At 44.8% G+C, this 15,382-nt stretch overlaps 2 protein-coding genes across 6 annotated transcripts in view; one reads left to right on the top strand and one right to left on the bottom strand.

Annotated features, from left to right (window-relative positions):
- The window catches only part of LOC119169192 (FMRFamide receptor-like), a 1,338,388-nt gene that overhangs the window by 1,148,757 nt on the left and 174,249 nt on the right, over positions 1-15,382 (bottom strand). The window contains exons 1-2 of one of the 4 annotated variants that reach the window (XM_075886263.1): positions 4,373-5,409; positions 4,154-4,264 (exon numbers count right to left, since the gene is read on the bottom strand). The exons of the other annotated variants lie outside the window; for them this stretch is intronic. Of the exons in view, the coding sequence (XP_075742378.1) occupies positions 4,154-4,264; positions 4,373-4,400 (139 nt within the window). The 5' untranslated portion in view covers positions 4,401-5,409. Of the gene's footprint in view, positions 1-4,153; positions 4,265-4,372; positions 5,410-15,382 lie in introns of those variants that run through there. 4 annotated transcript variants of the gene reach the window in all.
- LOC119182778 (uncharacterized) lies at positions 9,445-11,846 on the top strand. Of its 2 annotated transcripts, none has more exons than XM_075886255.1 (2): positions 9,445-9,494; positions 9,557-11,846. In XM_075886255.1, the coding sequence occupies exons 1-2, from the start codon at positions 9,468-9,470 to the stop codon at positions 10,868-10,870; spliced, it is 1,341 nt and encodes a 446-aa protein (XP_075742370.1). In that variant the 5' UTR covers positions 9,445-9,467; the 3' UTR covers positions 10,871-11,846. The 2 variants fall into 2 exon arrangements, with proteins under 2 accessions (XP_075742370.1, XP_075742371.1); XM_075886256.1 differs by having other exon boundaries at positions 9,453-9,752; positions 9,815-11,846.

Below are 15,382 nucleotides of genomic sequence, written 5' to 3'. Positions count from 1 at the left end.
CGATATGGGTATCACAGTGGTTCCACTGCACTCTCCTATCTCAAACATTTTTTGCACATTGCAACGAATTGTCATCAGCAAGTAACCGTACTACTTGCATCGGATTAAATATGTACAGCCTCTTTGCAAAGTATTTTTAAAGAAATGTTTTCCATGATTAGTTAATAACGAATCTTACGCTCCATCAGAAAAAACGAAAAAACAAAATATATTAATAAGTATGCACTAAGCGGATGAAGGGCGCACTTGGGGCAAAACGAAAAAACAAAATATATTAATAAGTATGCACTAAGCGGTTGAAGGGCGCACTAGGGGCCACGGATTTCGCTCTTCGCTATTGCATTCAATTCTTAAATGCGAGGCTTAAGGCTTGTTTCGTGCTTATCAAGAACCGATGCCAGCCGTCTCCCAGCGAAGAGTCACCTTGGTTTATTGTGCGCGCGTTTTACACAGTGCAAGGCGGAGAGAAGGAAACAGATAGCGTGCGCAGTAGACTGCCTGCGCACGCGCGCTCGCTCAGGCGCGCCTAAACACGATACATCCTCCTTTCTCTGCAGGAAAAACAAAATAAACATCAAGAGAGAACGTAACTACGGAGTTTGCACAAAATTGTCATCGTAGCCTAGTCGACGGGGTGCTCTCCTATCTCGGGTCGATCTTCTGGGCACTTGCAGCTCCTCCGAACGCGGGACCAGAGGTGGAGCTTGCTCTATCGGTGCATCGGCGTTCTCATCGGCCAAGTCTTCGGCGGAGGGGTGGAAGGGCTCAGTAGTTGCGAGCAGGTGCTGTCGATTACGCCGAAAAACGTTGCCGTCTTCCGTGACGACGTGGTACTACCTCGGTCGCGTCATGCTGACCACCTTGGCCTTTGTTGCCCAGTTCTTACCACGTATGCGGGTGACTTGCCCTTCAGCCAATGGCTTGAGTGGATGACCCGTTTGGCGTGCACAGCTGTGTTTCTGTACGGCCATGTGTGGGACTTCGTGGAAATCGGGCAGGGGCGTGCGTAGCCACCGACCTTGAAGCAGCTCTCCTGGGAACTGGCCGTCGTCCAATGGGCTGGCCCTGTAATTCAAAAGTCCCGACCAGAAATCATTGTTTCCTTCCTTCGTCTTTTTCAGAATTCTGTTCACTATTTGCATTACTTTCTCTGCCAGACCGTTTGATCGCGGAAACAAGGGACTCGATGTGGTATGCTTGAAGTCAAACTTTCTTGAGAATGCTGCAAATTCTCGGCTAGCAAACTGCGGCCCGTTGTCGGTGCACACTTCCGCCAGTATTCCGTATCGTGCAAATATCGCGCTTAGCTTTTCGATAACTGTAGTAGCCAATGTGTCGTACAGAGGCTCTACCTCTGGAAAATTGGATAGCGAGTCATACGCACACAGGAATGCTTTGCCGGCGTAGTGAAAAATGTCAACATCCACCCTAAACCACGCATGCTCCGGCACGGGTCTCATCATGAGAGGCTGACTTTCTTGTTTGTAAGAATATTTTCTGCAAGTTGCGCAATTCTTGACGACCTGTTCGACGTCTGCGCAAAGTCCTGGCCAGAAACCTAAACGGCGGGCTTGGGATTTGCACTTGTTTATTCCCATATGCCCATCATAAATCCTGTTCAAAATCTCACGGCGCATGCTTTGCGGTATAACAGCTTTGCATCCTTTGAGCAATACGCCGTTGACCACCGAGAGTTCTCCGGCGAAGGGTTTGAGTTCTCCGTCCACGGGTTGCCTGTTTTGCAGGCACTCAAGGACAGTTCTCAAGTACCTGTCGTTTTGAGTCACCCTTGCCAGTCGTACTTGCGTGGCCTCGCTGATCAGTGCCTGCACAGTTGTAACGGCATGAATCTCGACGTCTTCGTCCGCCTCCTCGTCTGGTGGTCTAACGGAAGCCCTCGACAGCAGGTCGGCCAAAACCAGTTCTTTACCGGGGACGAACTGCAGGTGGAAGCGGTATTTCAGCAAACGCAAGAAAAAACGCTGCAATCTCGGTGGCATGTCGCCGATAGCTTTCTGTGCGATAGCAATCAGCGGGCGGTGATTCGTTTCAAGTGCAATGGTACGCCCGTACACAAAGTAATGGAATTTCTCGCACCCGAAAACAACAGCCATCGCCTCTTTTTTGATCTGGGAATACCTTTTCTGGGCCTCGGTCAACACGCGCGACGCATAAGCGACTGGCTTCAACGCGTTATCATAACGCGTGCATTAGCGCGGAACCTGTGCCATTCTGCGACGCATCGGACGTTATCTTTGTGTCTCGCTCAGGATCGAAAATTGCAAGCACCGGCTTCTTGCTCAAACAGGCGCAGAGTTGTTCCCATTCCTTGGTGTGATTGGCATTCCATTCGAACGCGGCATCTTTTTTCACTAGCTGTCGCATTTGCAGAGTCTTCTCAGCTAGTGCTGGGACGAACTTGGAAAAATAATTCACCACGCCTAGCATGCGTTGTACGCACTGCTTGTCAGTCGGTGGTGGCATATTCCGCATAACGTTTATGAATTCTGGGCTTGGCTGTATTCCTTTTGCGGATATGATATCGCCGAAGAAACAAACTTCGGACACTCCTATGTCGCACTTTGCGGCATTGAGTGTTAGCCCCGCTTTTAGCGCTGCTTCCAAGACAGCCCAAAGCCTTTCATCGTGCTCGTCCCTCGTCGCGCCCCAAATAAGAAAGTCATCGACGTACACGCGTACACCTGGTATGGACTCGAAAATCTGACCAACCGTTTTTTGAAAAACTTCCGACGCCGAGGCTATTTCGAAGGGAAGTCGCAGAAAGCGATAACGCCCAAATGGAGTGGTAAACCTGCATATTTTTGAAGTCTCTTCGTGCAGCGGTATTTGATGAAACCCTGAAGTTGCATCCAAGCGAGAAAAAATGGTTGCGCCCGCAAGCTCAGCCTCAATATCTTCTCGGCGTGGCATTTCAAAATGTTCTCGCTTCAGGCATTCATTAATTTTTCTGGGGTCCATGCACACTCTCAATTTGCCATCCCTTTTCCTGGTAATTACCAAAGGACTCACCCAGTCCGTAGGCTCTTGTACCTTGGCCACGATGCCTGCCTTTTCCATGCGGTCGAGTTCCCGTTTGAGGGGCCCTTGTAGTGCCAGGGGCACCCGTCGAGCTGGCTGGATGACAGGAACGGCGTCGTCCCGCAGCACCATCCGGTATTGCCGTTGAAGACATCCCGTGCCGCTGAACACTTCTTGGAACAGCTTGACGACTTGCTCACTTGTAGTCGTAGAAACTGCGTTCACCGAGCGTGAGAACAAGCCGAGCAGCTCACTTGCTTGTAGTCCTAACAGCGCTTGACGTCCTTTCTTGACGACAAAGAAGTCGACGTCGGTTGCTTTGGTGGAGAGCGCCAGTTTTACAGTGACAATACCCAGGTGTTTGACGATTCCTCCGTCATACGTACGTAAAACAGAGTTGCTGGCGTTTAATCGCGACCTGAGCTGCAATTTTTTATACACGCATTACGGCAGCAGATTTGCTTGGGCGCCAGTGTCGACCTTTTGGTGTGGTACGTGAGGACCGACATGGGCTTGAACGATCCAGTCTTTTTGCTGCATAATGGCATCTACAGATACTTCCAGAATCTGGAAATCTTCGTCGCTGTCCTCAACTTCAGCGACCTGCTTCGTGGTTTTGCAACGGACGGCAAAGTGATTTTTCCCCCGCATTTTCTGCACATGCGTCCAAATGCTGGGCATTTCCGAGGACCATGCAATCGCCCACACCTCTGGCACTTAAACTCAGCGGGTTGTTCAGCGCCTCTAGGCCTCGCCTTAACTGGGTCGACTTGTCTCTCTCGGGTTCACATGTCGTTTCGGACGGCGGAGACTTCGGCAGCTTTGCATAGCTGTTCTGCTGTCGCAAGAGTCAGCTTGTCACAAAGAAGCTTTTCGCGTACTTTGTCACATTTTGTTCCGAACACAAGCTGAACCCTAATCATTGATTCCGTCATTGTGCCAAAGTTGCAGGACTGCGTCAGCTTTCTCAGGTCTCTCAGAAAGTGTTCCGTAGGCTCGCGTTCGTCTTGAACGCGATGACGAAACACGTAGCGCTCATTCACTTCATTTAGCTGCTCGGCAAAATACTCATCGAACTTCTTGATTACTGTGGCGTAATCATTCTGGTCCTCACCTTGGTCGAAGGAGAAGTTGTACACTTCGAGAGCGTCGTCGCCGGCTATGCTGAGCAGCAGTGCAAGCTTGGTGGGACCCGGCGTTGGTGCTTCCTTGGATGCCGCTGGTGCTGAAACAGTCAAAAACAGCTGAAACTTTTGCTTGTACAGGCGCCTATTCTTGCTAATATCGCCATTCAGCCGCAGATGCTCGGGCGATTTCAGCAAAAGTTCCATACCGCTTCCGTCCAGTTTCGCCGTGGTCATGGTAGCATCTTTCAATGCCGAGACTCGCCCGTGGCCACTTCTGACACCATGTTTCGTACTTATCAAGAACCGATGCCAGCCGTCTCCCAGTGAAGAATCACCTTGGTTTATTGTGCGCTCGTTTTATACAGTGCAAGGCGGAGAGAAGGAAACAGATAGCGTGCGCAGTAGACTGCCTGCGCACGCGCGCTCGCTCAGGCGCGCCTAAACACGATACAAGGCTGCCCTATACAAAGCCAGTACTGTCGTCGATAGACTGAGTGCAATATTTTCAAGGTACGGCATACCAGCCGAGGTTTATACTGATAATGACCCACAGCTTAGCAGCCAAGACTTCATCATTTTTACAAAGCGTTACGACTTTAATCATGTGAAATCAAGCCTGTAGTACCCACAATAGAACGGGCTCGCAGAAAAGGGTGTTCAAGTTTTAAAACGCATCCTAAAGAAAACAAAAGCTGCAGAAGAGTGTTTCTAGCTGGGCTTGTTGAATTACAGGGCGAGTCCTGTTGAAGATGCCTGGTATCCGGGCGAACTCTTGCAAGGAAGGCGGCTGCGTACACCATTGCTGGACTTCAATCCAGTGTCAGCAACGCTCGCCAAGAAACACTGGCAGAGAAGTCATCATATAGGCGCACCCTACTTGGCCTCTGCGACAATGACGTGGTTCGCTTGAATGGGACACCATGGGAACGAGAGCTAAAGTGATCGGATCAGCCGGCCCATGGTCCTTCTACGTACGCACAGAGAACACCATGCTGAGGCGCAACCGTCGGCACCTTCTGGCGACGAAGGAACCATATAGTGTTGCTTCATCAGACGACGAACATTTTGCCAACAACCACATCGCATTTCAAGGTGAGGTGCCATCGACCACCGCAGCCTCGCCCGCGGAAGCTCAGCAGCCGTCGCCTCAACCACTGAGACGCAGTCGACGACAGACGCGGCCGCCAAAGCGTCTGGGTAATGACCAGCAGTTTCAGCAGACAAGCCAGCGGCATTAATTTCGTCAACATTTTGGAAGGAAGATGTATCATGCCTGATGAAAGCACATGTGCTATCTACATGCATGATTGCCTCGTGCGTACTTCTGGCCCTCACCTTTTCTAACCCTTTCCACCTACGACTATAACTATACAACGCAGAATAAACGATGGGGTGCCCTTGTTTATCGACAACCCAGCTGTCCAGTCTCTTTATTCCACACGCGAATGAAACAGAAAGGAAACTTTAGTCTAGCGATAGTTTCACGCTGTTTCGAAAGTGGAATTTTGTTTGTTGCCATAAGTGATGAAGGTGAATCAAGATTGTAATAGCCTTTATAAATGAATCTTACCGCATTCCTCTAGGCCATTTCATCTTTATGAATGTATTTTTTGAAATATGGGTCTCCCGCCAGGCATGCGTCCTCTAGAGGAGGTCGTATAAATGTACTCTACGCAAGAAGTTTTATTTGTGATGGCACGTTTTTTTTGGTTTGTGTCTTGGAAATCCTAGTTTTATAAAAGCGGAGGAACAAGCGTCGTCCATATGGTTGCTCCACGACAGTCAGTTGGTAATACTTACTCCTAAGTATTTAAAATTGCTCACTTCTATCGGGCAATTACTATTTAAAGTGTACCGCGACGTGAAAGGACTAAGTTTATTTGAAATTTCAATAAATAGCTATTTATTATTGTTTAACTCCATCGACCAAGTATTGGACCAATCGGAGAGAGAATAATTCTGTTTAATGTATAGTCGTCAGCAAACAATTTGATAAGTGAATAAATACCACAGCAAATGTTACTTACGTATATGAGAAACAATAGCGGACCCAAGACTGACTCTTAGAACACTCCAAAGAGCACAACTTTCCGGGTTGTCTTATCATTGATAACAACGTTTGGTCTTCTCAAACTTAAACATTCAAGCCTAAATATATAAATACTTTCTAACATAAAAGAACGCGACAAGACGTGTACTTACATTACATAGCGAATCAGCATTACGGGGCGTGGCCCCTGTTACACTATGACTGCATCGCTCACGCGGATTCTTATGTTTGTGCAGGTTACTCTGAATGCCGCATGCAGTACTCATTACTTTTCAAAATCTGATGATGTCGTGCTTTCCGGTAGTGTAGATGCCAGTACATGTTATTTGTGACACCATACAATGAAGGTGCTATTGGTTCAACCTACTGCGCCGCGACGAATGCCTGTAAAGCCACGGAGCCTGATAGTTCGCCACCTCAATTGCTTTCTGTGTGCCTGCGCCAAGTATCCAAATACCTGTGCGTCATTTTTACTAAGTTCTTAGAAGACTGTCCATTACCTCATCATTACAGACTTGCCAACGGAAAGACGTGCTTTAAATTATAGGCCCATTTCTCTGACAAGTGCTACAAGTAAAATACTGGAACATATTATGTTTACTAATATTTCTCTCATAAGAACACACAATCCTTACCTAATCCTCAGCACTATAGTCGTTTTCCCTGCACATAGAGTTTCTTGAAATGGCTCACCACAATTCTGTGCTTTTCATAAGAATTTTTGTTTACTGTTCGCTCGTACTGTAAAAAAATCTCTGCATAACCACGGAGTGAATGATGATGAGTGAACGAAGCTTCGCAGAGTTTTATTGATAACCCGTCAATCCAACGTCCGTTCATCTGTCTGTCAGTCTGTCCGTCCGTCCGTCCGCCAGTCTGCCCGTCTGTCTGTATGTCTGTCCGTCCATCCATCTGTCCGGCCGTCTGTCTGTCTGTCTGTCTGTCTGTCTGTCTGTCTGTCTGTCTGTCTGTCTGTCTGTCTGTCTGTCTGTCTGTCTGTCTGTCACGTTCGCACAACCTGCTGAGTCATCCATAAATTAGGCGGTCATGAATCGGTTGCAGTAGAAGGACAAACCTACGGCTTTAGGAGCTTCGTGCCTACAAAAACCTTCCTAGGTTTTAAACTTTACTTTCTATATTTCCTAGAGAGGACATAGTGAAAGAAACATAACACACATGCACAGCCATGGAGGAAAGCAGAAGAAAGGAGGGAGCATGACGTCACGCCAACAGCCTTGGCAAGCCAACCCGTTTTGAGGCCAGCAGTGTCGTCCCAACACGTGAATGGTTGCGTCAAGATCACGCAAGTATTGACATTAGCCGAGATTTCGCGGCAAGGCGCCCGGTAGGTAGTATTCCACGCGCACATGGTTCGGCACAGACCAGCCGGCTCACGCAGGAGGTTCGGAAATGGAAAGTCACCAAGAGTACTAAAGCCTACCCCACGCTGTGACGTTTTCGGCCGGCACAATGGGCTTCACTCATACGACACAATGATACTTCGTTTTGTTTTACGTCCCCCAAGCATATAATTTCCCAAATATACACTACAGAGAACTCTGGCGCAGGTGTCTAAGGGAGCTGCAACGCATGACACTTCAACGAGCATGGTAATTATCGGTATGACATAGATTTGCCCTGTCTTCTTGCTTTACGTTTGTTCTGGCTTCGCGTGGCTTGAAGCTGCTTTGTCACAAAACAACCATCAGCAAATCTTCGGCAGTAACGTTTTACCACACTTATATCTTAGGCTTACCACTTCAAATCGGCTTACGAAGTGGAAAACGGTTTTTTTCTAAACGAAATGAAAACACAGCAATAAAAGAAGCCACTAGTCTGTTCGACGCTCGCAATAACGAAGACTAGGCAAATTCAGAATTGATATGAGTATTCATGTGGACACTGCGGAAAGACACCATCAACAAAGCGTATTATTTATTTATTTACCTATTTATTTATTTATTTATTTGTTACATACTGCTGACCTGTTTACCAGGTCTTAAGCAGGAATGGGCCTACAGAAATGTTTACTACAAAAAACATAATTGACATCACACAGCATACTGACAGTGGTTGCAATTAAACACTTTTGTATCAATTTACAAAAAACTAAAGAAAAACAATACAACAATGGCACAGCTTTGCTGACTGAAACGTACTAAAACAATGAAAGCATTGCGTAACTCTGGGCTGCATGACTGTACAAAAAAAACTGTCAGTGGTTATTGAGAGCATGTAGAAATAAATCAGCTATTAGACACTGTACAGCATCGGGTGACAGGCAATTCCAATCACGGGTAGTTCTTGGAAAAAATGAAAACCTGAATGTGTCTGTGCGGATTACGTAATTTAAAACTTTCTTTGAATGATGTGAGCGCAGAGCATATTCACTTATTTGTCTAATGTGCACTGTTTTGTTGATACCAATTTTGTCGTGGAAAATGAGGTAAAAAAGCTTCAGCCTCTCCATTCTTCTCTCTTGTAGTTTTTCGAGATCCGGTTTAATTAGTAGAAGTGAAGGGGAAGTACGCCAACTATAACAATAAAAACAAATCGCACAGATTTTCTTTGGACCATTTCTAATTTTTTAATATTGGACTCCATAAAAGAATCCCACACTGCAGCTCCATATTCTAATGCTGGTCTAATGAAAGTTTTGTGCGCGAGAAGTTTGATGTGTGGTGTGGCATTCACAAGCCTCCTACGCAAATAGCCATGCTTTTTCATTGCCTTTCTTTCAATATATTCTATGTGTTCATTCCGTTTTAAGTTTGATGGGAGTATGAGTCCTAAATATTTGTGTTTAATGACTTCGGAAAACGCATGGCCGTGGACGTGATAGGTAAACAGAAGTGGCTGTTTCTTACGCGTAATTCGCATTGCTAGAATTTTTTATAATTATTTGTCATCTGCCAATTTTCACACCACGTTTGTAGCGTTGCTAGTGCAGTATTTAAAGATTCTTGATCACTGTAGCTATAAGTTTCCTGATATAATATATTATTGTCCACGACAAGTGAGTGGGTGTGTCAGCTGGCCAACGGTCAACATGGCAACTAATCCGTTCCTGTTCTACATGCAGATTCTACTTTTTGCTGGAGTGACCAAAGCCAGCGCATCTCAAGCAACAACGAACATTACCGATGAAACCACGGCGGCATGCTGCGACAGCGTATGGTTTTCGCTAAACTACACTGAAGATGGGATCAAGTCACGTGCAGCGCGATCTACGTCACCGGACCCGGCTTTAAATGTACCTCGTCGCACGGCTTCCTTCAGTGGGTGTGTCAGCTGGCCAACGGTCAACATGGCAACTAATCCGTTCCTGTTCTACATGCAGATTCTACTTTTTGCTGGAGTGACCAAAGCCAGCGCATCTCAAGCAACAACGAACATTACCGATGAAACCACGGCGGCATGCTGCGACAGCGTATGGTTTTCGCTAAACTACACTGAAGATGGGATCAAGTCACGTGCAGCGCGGTCTACGTCACCGGACCCGGCTTTAAATGTACCTCGTCGCACGGCTTCCTTCAGTGGGTGTGTCAGCTGGCCAACGGTCAACATGGCAACTAATCCGTTCCTGTTCTACATGCAGATTCTACTTTTTGCTGGAGTGACCAAAGCCAGCGCATCTCAAGCAACAACGAACATTACCGATGAAACCACGGCGGCATGCTGCGACAGCGTATGGTTTTCGCTAAACTACACTGAAGATGGGATCAAGTCACGTGCAGCGCGGTCTACGTCACCGGACCCGGCTTTAAATGTACCTCGTCGCACGGCTTCCTTCAGTGGGTGTGTCAGCTGGCCAACGGTCAACATGGCAACTAATCCGTTCCTGTTCTACATGCAGGTCTGTAACACTGCGTCTTCCTGTAAATCCAGTAACCGCTGTTTTATCCAGCTGACATGCCCAGAGTGTTTCAGTGCTATAGCTATGTTTGTGCAGGATTTCGCATGTGCTTTGTTGATTCTTTGCGGTGATATAGAATCAAACCCAGGTCCTACCACCGAAGAATTGCTCACTGAGATTCTAGCGGGGCAAAAGGTGATACAGAAAAGGCTCGATGAAATTGAACAGAAATTTAAGGTTGTCGACTCGACAGCCTCTCTTATTAAAGAGGTCTCCTCAGTCACCCACCTTCTGGACAAGAAAGTGAAGGACATGGAAAAAAAGTTAGTCGACCTTGAGGACCGCGGGAGAAGAAACAACCTTTTGGTGTTCGGCGTTCCAGAAAAACAGAATGAAACACAAGCAGACCTTGAGCAAAGTGTTGTGAAAGGTATTTTCGAAGAGGTACTAGGCACAAAAATAACGTCTATCGAAAGGATTCATAGGATAGGCCGTAGTCATAGTCGCAAACCTCGGCCTGTAATCCTAAAGTTATTTGACTACCGCGAAAAGATTAATGTTTTGAAAAACGGCTATAAGTTAAAAGGACAGCGAACTTCTATAGCAGAGGATTTTTCCGCGTGCACTAGACAGAAAAGAAGAAACCTGTGGGAGAGCACAACTGACATCAGAAAGTCTGGTAAAAAAGTTAAGCTGATTCACGATAAAATTAAAATTGAAAACAATCTTTTTGAATGGGATGACAGCCAAAAAATGAGAGTTCTTGTTCAGCGCAAGAATACTAGAAACGAACAGTGACCAGCGGTCGTTAATAAACCATTCCTTTGCCTCCAGTTTAATGCTCGCAGTATTGTGAATAAAGTTGATGTGCTGGAAAGTGTTATTCTCTCGTATAAACCTCAGGTAGTCGTAATTACGGAAACTTGGTTGCACAATGACATATCCGATTCTGAAATCGTCCCGCCAGGCTACGCTATCCTTCGTAATGATAGAAGCTCCCGAGGGGGAGGAGTTGCCATTCTTTACCAAGATACGTTACATATAAACAGACTTTCCCCTATAGCTGGTGTTGAATGTGTCATCGCTAAAATATGCCTGAATGAATGCAGCTTAGTAGTAGGTGGATTTTACCGCCCCCCAAATGACAACAGTACATTCTTCGAGAAACTAAACCAATTCTTATGTGACAACGTCGTCCACATCAATAATTTTTTGATAGCTGGTGACTTCAATCTGCCATCCATTGATTGGAGTAACGAAATTCCGGAGCCTCTTAGCACTGTTGCAGAACAGTTAACTGATCTAGTTTTCTTTCATAACCTTTCTCAGTTAGTCAAAGAGCCAACTCGCATCAGCAACTCAGCGAATTCTATCCTAGACCTTTTTCTCGTTAGCAGAAACCTGCTTAGTAAAGAACCCGTAGTTGCCGTTCTCGATGAAATATCGGATCATAAGTTGATTACATTGACACTGAATCTTGGCCATGTGCCTAAAAAGAAAAACGAAGTGCGTGTTGTCCCGGTTTTCGCACGTGCAAATGACGTGGGCATTTTGGATGCAATGGATGAATCGTTCTCAAATTTTCTTTCTTTCTATCAATCAAGTGATTGCAGTATCGATGAGTTATGGCTATTTTTCAAAAATCTCGTTCTTAAGTGTATCAAAGATTTTGTCCCTATGAAAAGTAAAAGCATAAAAAAATTTTCAAAACCATGGCTTACTAAGGAAGTTGTTCGCCTTGAGCGCAAAGCGAAAAGGATAAGAAAAACGTGCCGGCAACACCCCTCTCCTGCGAATGTATCGAAACTGTGTGCCATACGCTTGGCTCTTAGGGACAGTATCGCTGAAGCTGAAAATTACTACTTCAACGTGACATTAAAAAACTTTCTCTACACGGCTCCGGCTAAATTCTGGAGACATTTTTCCTCAAAGCAAAAATCGCAGTTAAACCTTACTGTGAACGGTGGCAACGTGTCGGATAAACTACAATTAGCATCGACTTTTAACCGCTTTTTCTGCTCCGTATTTGTACAGGATGATGCTAGTGACCCATCTTTCATTCCTGCAAAAGATGCTCCGTCTATAAGTGATATTTTTGTGTCCGAAGAAGGTGTGCTGTCACTGTTGTTAAAATTGGACACAAAGAAAACTCCTGGAATTGACGGCATACCCAACACCTTTTTAGTCAGGTACGCTGAATGGTGCTCCAAGTACTTATGTTTAATATTTAAAAAATCGCTCTCAGAAGCTCAACTACCAACAGAATGGAAGTACAGTAAAATTATTCCGATACCGAAAGGTGGGGACTCGCGCCAAGTAACTTGTTACAGGCCAATCTCCCTACTGTGCTCCTGCTCAAAGACGCTAGAGCACATAATTTTCGCGCACATATCGTCGTTTCTGGAAAAGAACAACCTTATTGATAATAGGCAACATGGTTTTCGCAAAGGTAAATCTACAGTGACGGCACTCCTTGAAACCGTGCATGATTTTGCTGCTGCTATTGATGCTCAATCTCAAATAGACGTGATTTTTTTGGATTTCCAAAAAGCTTTTGATTGTGTTTCGCATTCAAAACTAATAATAAAGGTTAGGGCAATTCTAAAGAATACTGCATTAGTATCGTGGATAGAGGCCTACTTGCGCCACAGACAGCAATGTGTTTCAATTGATAATGTTTGCTCAACTCCTGCAGCTGTCGGGTCGGGCGTTCCACAAGGGTCGGTGTTGGGGCCGTTATTCTTCCTAATATTTATAAATGACATAGTTGACCAGGTACCGGTCAAAATTAAACTATTCGCAGATGACTGCGTAATTTATCACAGAATTGACAACCTTCATGACCACGTCCAACTAAAAGAAGCTCTTCAGCACGTTGAGAAATGGTGTGAAACCTGGCAAATGAAAATTAACCCCCAAAAGACCGTTCTCATGAGGATAACTAGAAAGAATTCACCGCTACAGCTTAGCTACAGCTTAAATGGAAGCGTATTATCCAAAGTAAAATCTTTTAAATACCTAGGTGTCATACTCACATCGGATCTTCGGTGGAATGAGCACATTTCTTACATAAAGAAAAAAGCAGTAACTAAACTAGGATACTTAAGACGAACTTTGCGCCAAGCTCCTCAAGATATGAAGCTATTAGGCTATAAAACGTTTATCCGACCAATAATCGAATACGCATCGATAGTATGGGACCCTCACACGAAAAGGAACATTGTCCACTTGGAAAGTGTTCAAAGAAAATCGGTACGCTTTATTTTTAATATGTACAGCTGGCGGACATCGGCAAGTACGTTAGTGGAAAGGGCTGAATTGGAACCCCTGGAATTACGACGCCACACGGAAAGACTAGGGTACCTATACAAAATTTATCATAATAAAATAGGAATAGAAAGGGATCATTTCATTCAACCTGTAAGTAAGCGAATCACACGTTCTCATCACTCAAAAAAACTACGAGACTATAACTGCCGAACAGATGTATTTCACAACACATTTTTCCCACGAACAGTAAGGGAATGGAACGAGCTCCCAGCCGATGTCGTGGAACGCATGACCACAGCAGATTTCATTTCAACACTTCAGGCTCATTTGACGACTGTGTAAATGTACGAGTTTACTAATCTTCTTTGTATATGTTCACTTGTGTGTTTCTACTTTTATGTATCGTCACCTTATATGTAAGGAAATACATATATTCTTTTATTCCATGTATGTATTACTGGCATTTAGAATATAATGGTTACAGTGTAGTTACCTACTGCTGTGATGATCGATATAACTGATGATATTATTGCTGTAGAAGAGTACCTAGTGTGAAGCATGCCGTTATCGCTTTCTTTTGCGCAGTATGTATATATATCATCTTTGTATTCCCACTCCTGCTTACAGCCTTTTTTAGGCTAGCAGTATTTTGCAAATAAATAAATAAATAAATAAATAAAAGCTTTATTTTTACGGGCAAGTTTAGCACAATATCATTAATAAATAACAGAAAAAAACAACGACCCCAAAATGGACCCTTGAGGCACACCCGATTTCACGGGGGCGGAACTCGAGGTGACACCATCAATGGCAACACATTGGCTCCTCATTGAAAGATAAGCAGTTATCTATGCAAGTAATTTCTCATTTTTTAGAATAGGTTTGAGCTTAATTAGTTTTCTTCTGTTGACTCACACGATCGAAAGCTTTCTCAAAATCTAATAATAACATCTACTTGACCATTCTTATCGATCGCTGCTGCTAGGTCATGAAACGTCTCAATAAGCTGGGTTGCCGTAGAATACCCTTTGCGAAAGCCGTGCTGAAGGGGCGTGATTAGGTTATTTCTTTCGACAAACATAGAAAAATGTTTGAATTTTATATGCTCTAGAATTTTGACACTAGTGCATAGCAAGGAGATAGGCCTAAACGAGGATACAAGCGAAGGGTCATCTGTTTTTGGTACAGGAGTGATCTTAGCGTGCTTCCAATCACTCGGAAGTTCAGCGCGCAAGAGGGGTGATTTAAAGATCAAGCATCGGTATTTGGTATACCATTCAGCATATTTTATCAGAAAGGCGTTAGGTACAGAGTCAATGCCCAGTGACTTTTTTGGATTGAGATTAAGCAGAAGCGATAAGACGCCCCCTTGAGTGATACAGGCGTCATCGATAGGTGACATGGTGTCATAGGTGATGATATCAGGGGTAACGTCATTATCACGCGTGTACACCGAACAGAAGTAATCATTCATCACCTCTGCTATTTCCCTCTTGTCGGTTATAACATCACCGTTATTAGATAAGCTTGATACTGGACTTTTTTTGGGTGAAAGATATTCCCAAAACTTATTTGGTGACGTCAAGAGAAAGTTTGTCAAAGCCTCGCTTTGATATTTTTCTTTTGCATTTCTCAATTTGGCTCTCAGTGTGTGACGCATCTCTGATATATTACCTAGTCCAGACAATGATGGTCGTTCTATTTGTCGCTTTCTTGCCTTGTTTAACTTCCGGGATATAAACGTCCCGCAAGAAATATACAGAAGAACAACTGCTACCATAGTGCTTCCTAAAGAAAGCAGCAGAATACCAATGAAGAAGAGTGTAAGGCAGGGAGATACAATCTCCCAAATGCTATTTATCGCGTGCTTACAGGAGGTGTTCAGAGGCCTAGAATGGGAACAGTTAGATGGTTAAAGTACATTAGTAACCTGCGCTTTGCCGATGACATTGCATTGCTTAGTAACTCAGGGGACAAATTCCAACTCATCATTTTTGAGTTAGAGAAGAAGAATGCTTGTTTTTTAAATCATATTACTGT

Source organism: Rhipicephalus microplus, chromosome 2 (assembly GCF_043290135.1).
Source record: "Rhipicephalus microplus isolate Deutch F79 chromosome 2, USDA_Rmic, whole genome shotgun sequence".
NCBI lineage: Eukaryota > Metazoa > Arthropoda > Arachnida > Ixodida > Ixodidae > Rhipicephalus > Rhipicephalus microplus.
Note: the sequence above shows the minus strand (reverse complement) of the source record. Positions and strands in the feature narration are given on the sequence as shown.

Bases quoted from the DNA above. Each gene is read 5' to 3' on its own strand.
- LOC119182778 (XM_075886255.1), top strand. From the start codon at position 9,468: ATGTACCTCGTCGCACGGCTTCCTTCA. The intron at 9,495-9,556 runs GTGGGTGTGTCA...TTCTACATGCAG, and splicing joins TCGTCGCACGGCTTCCTTCA to ATTCTACTTTTTGCTGGAGT.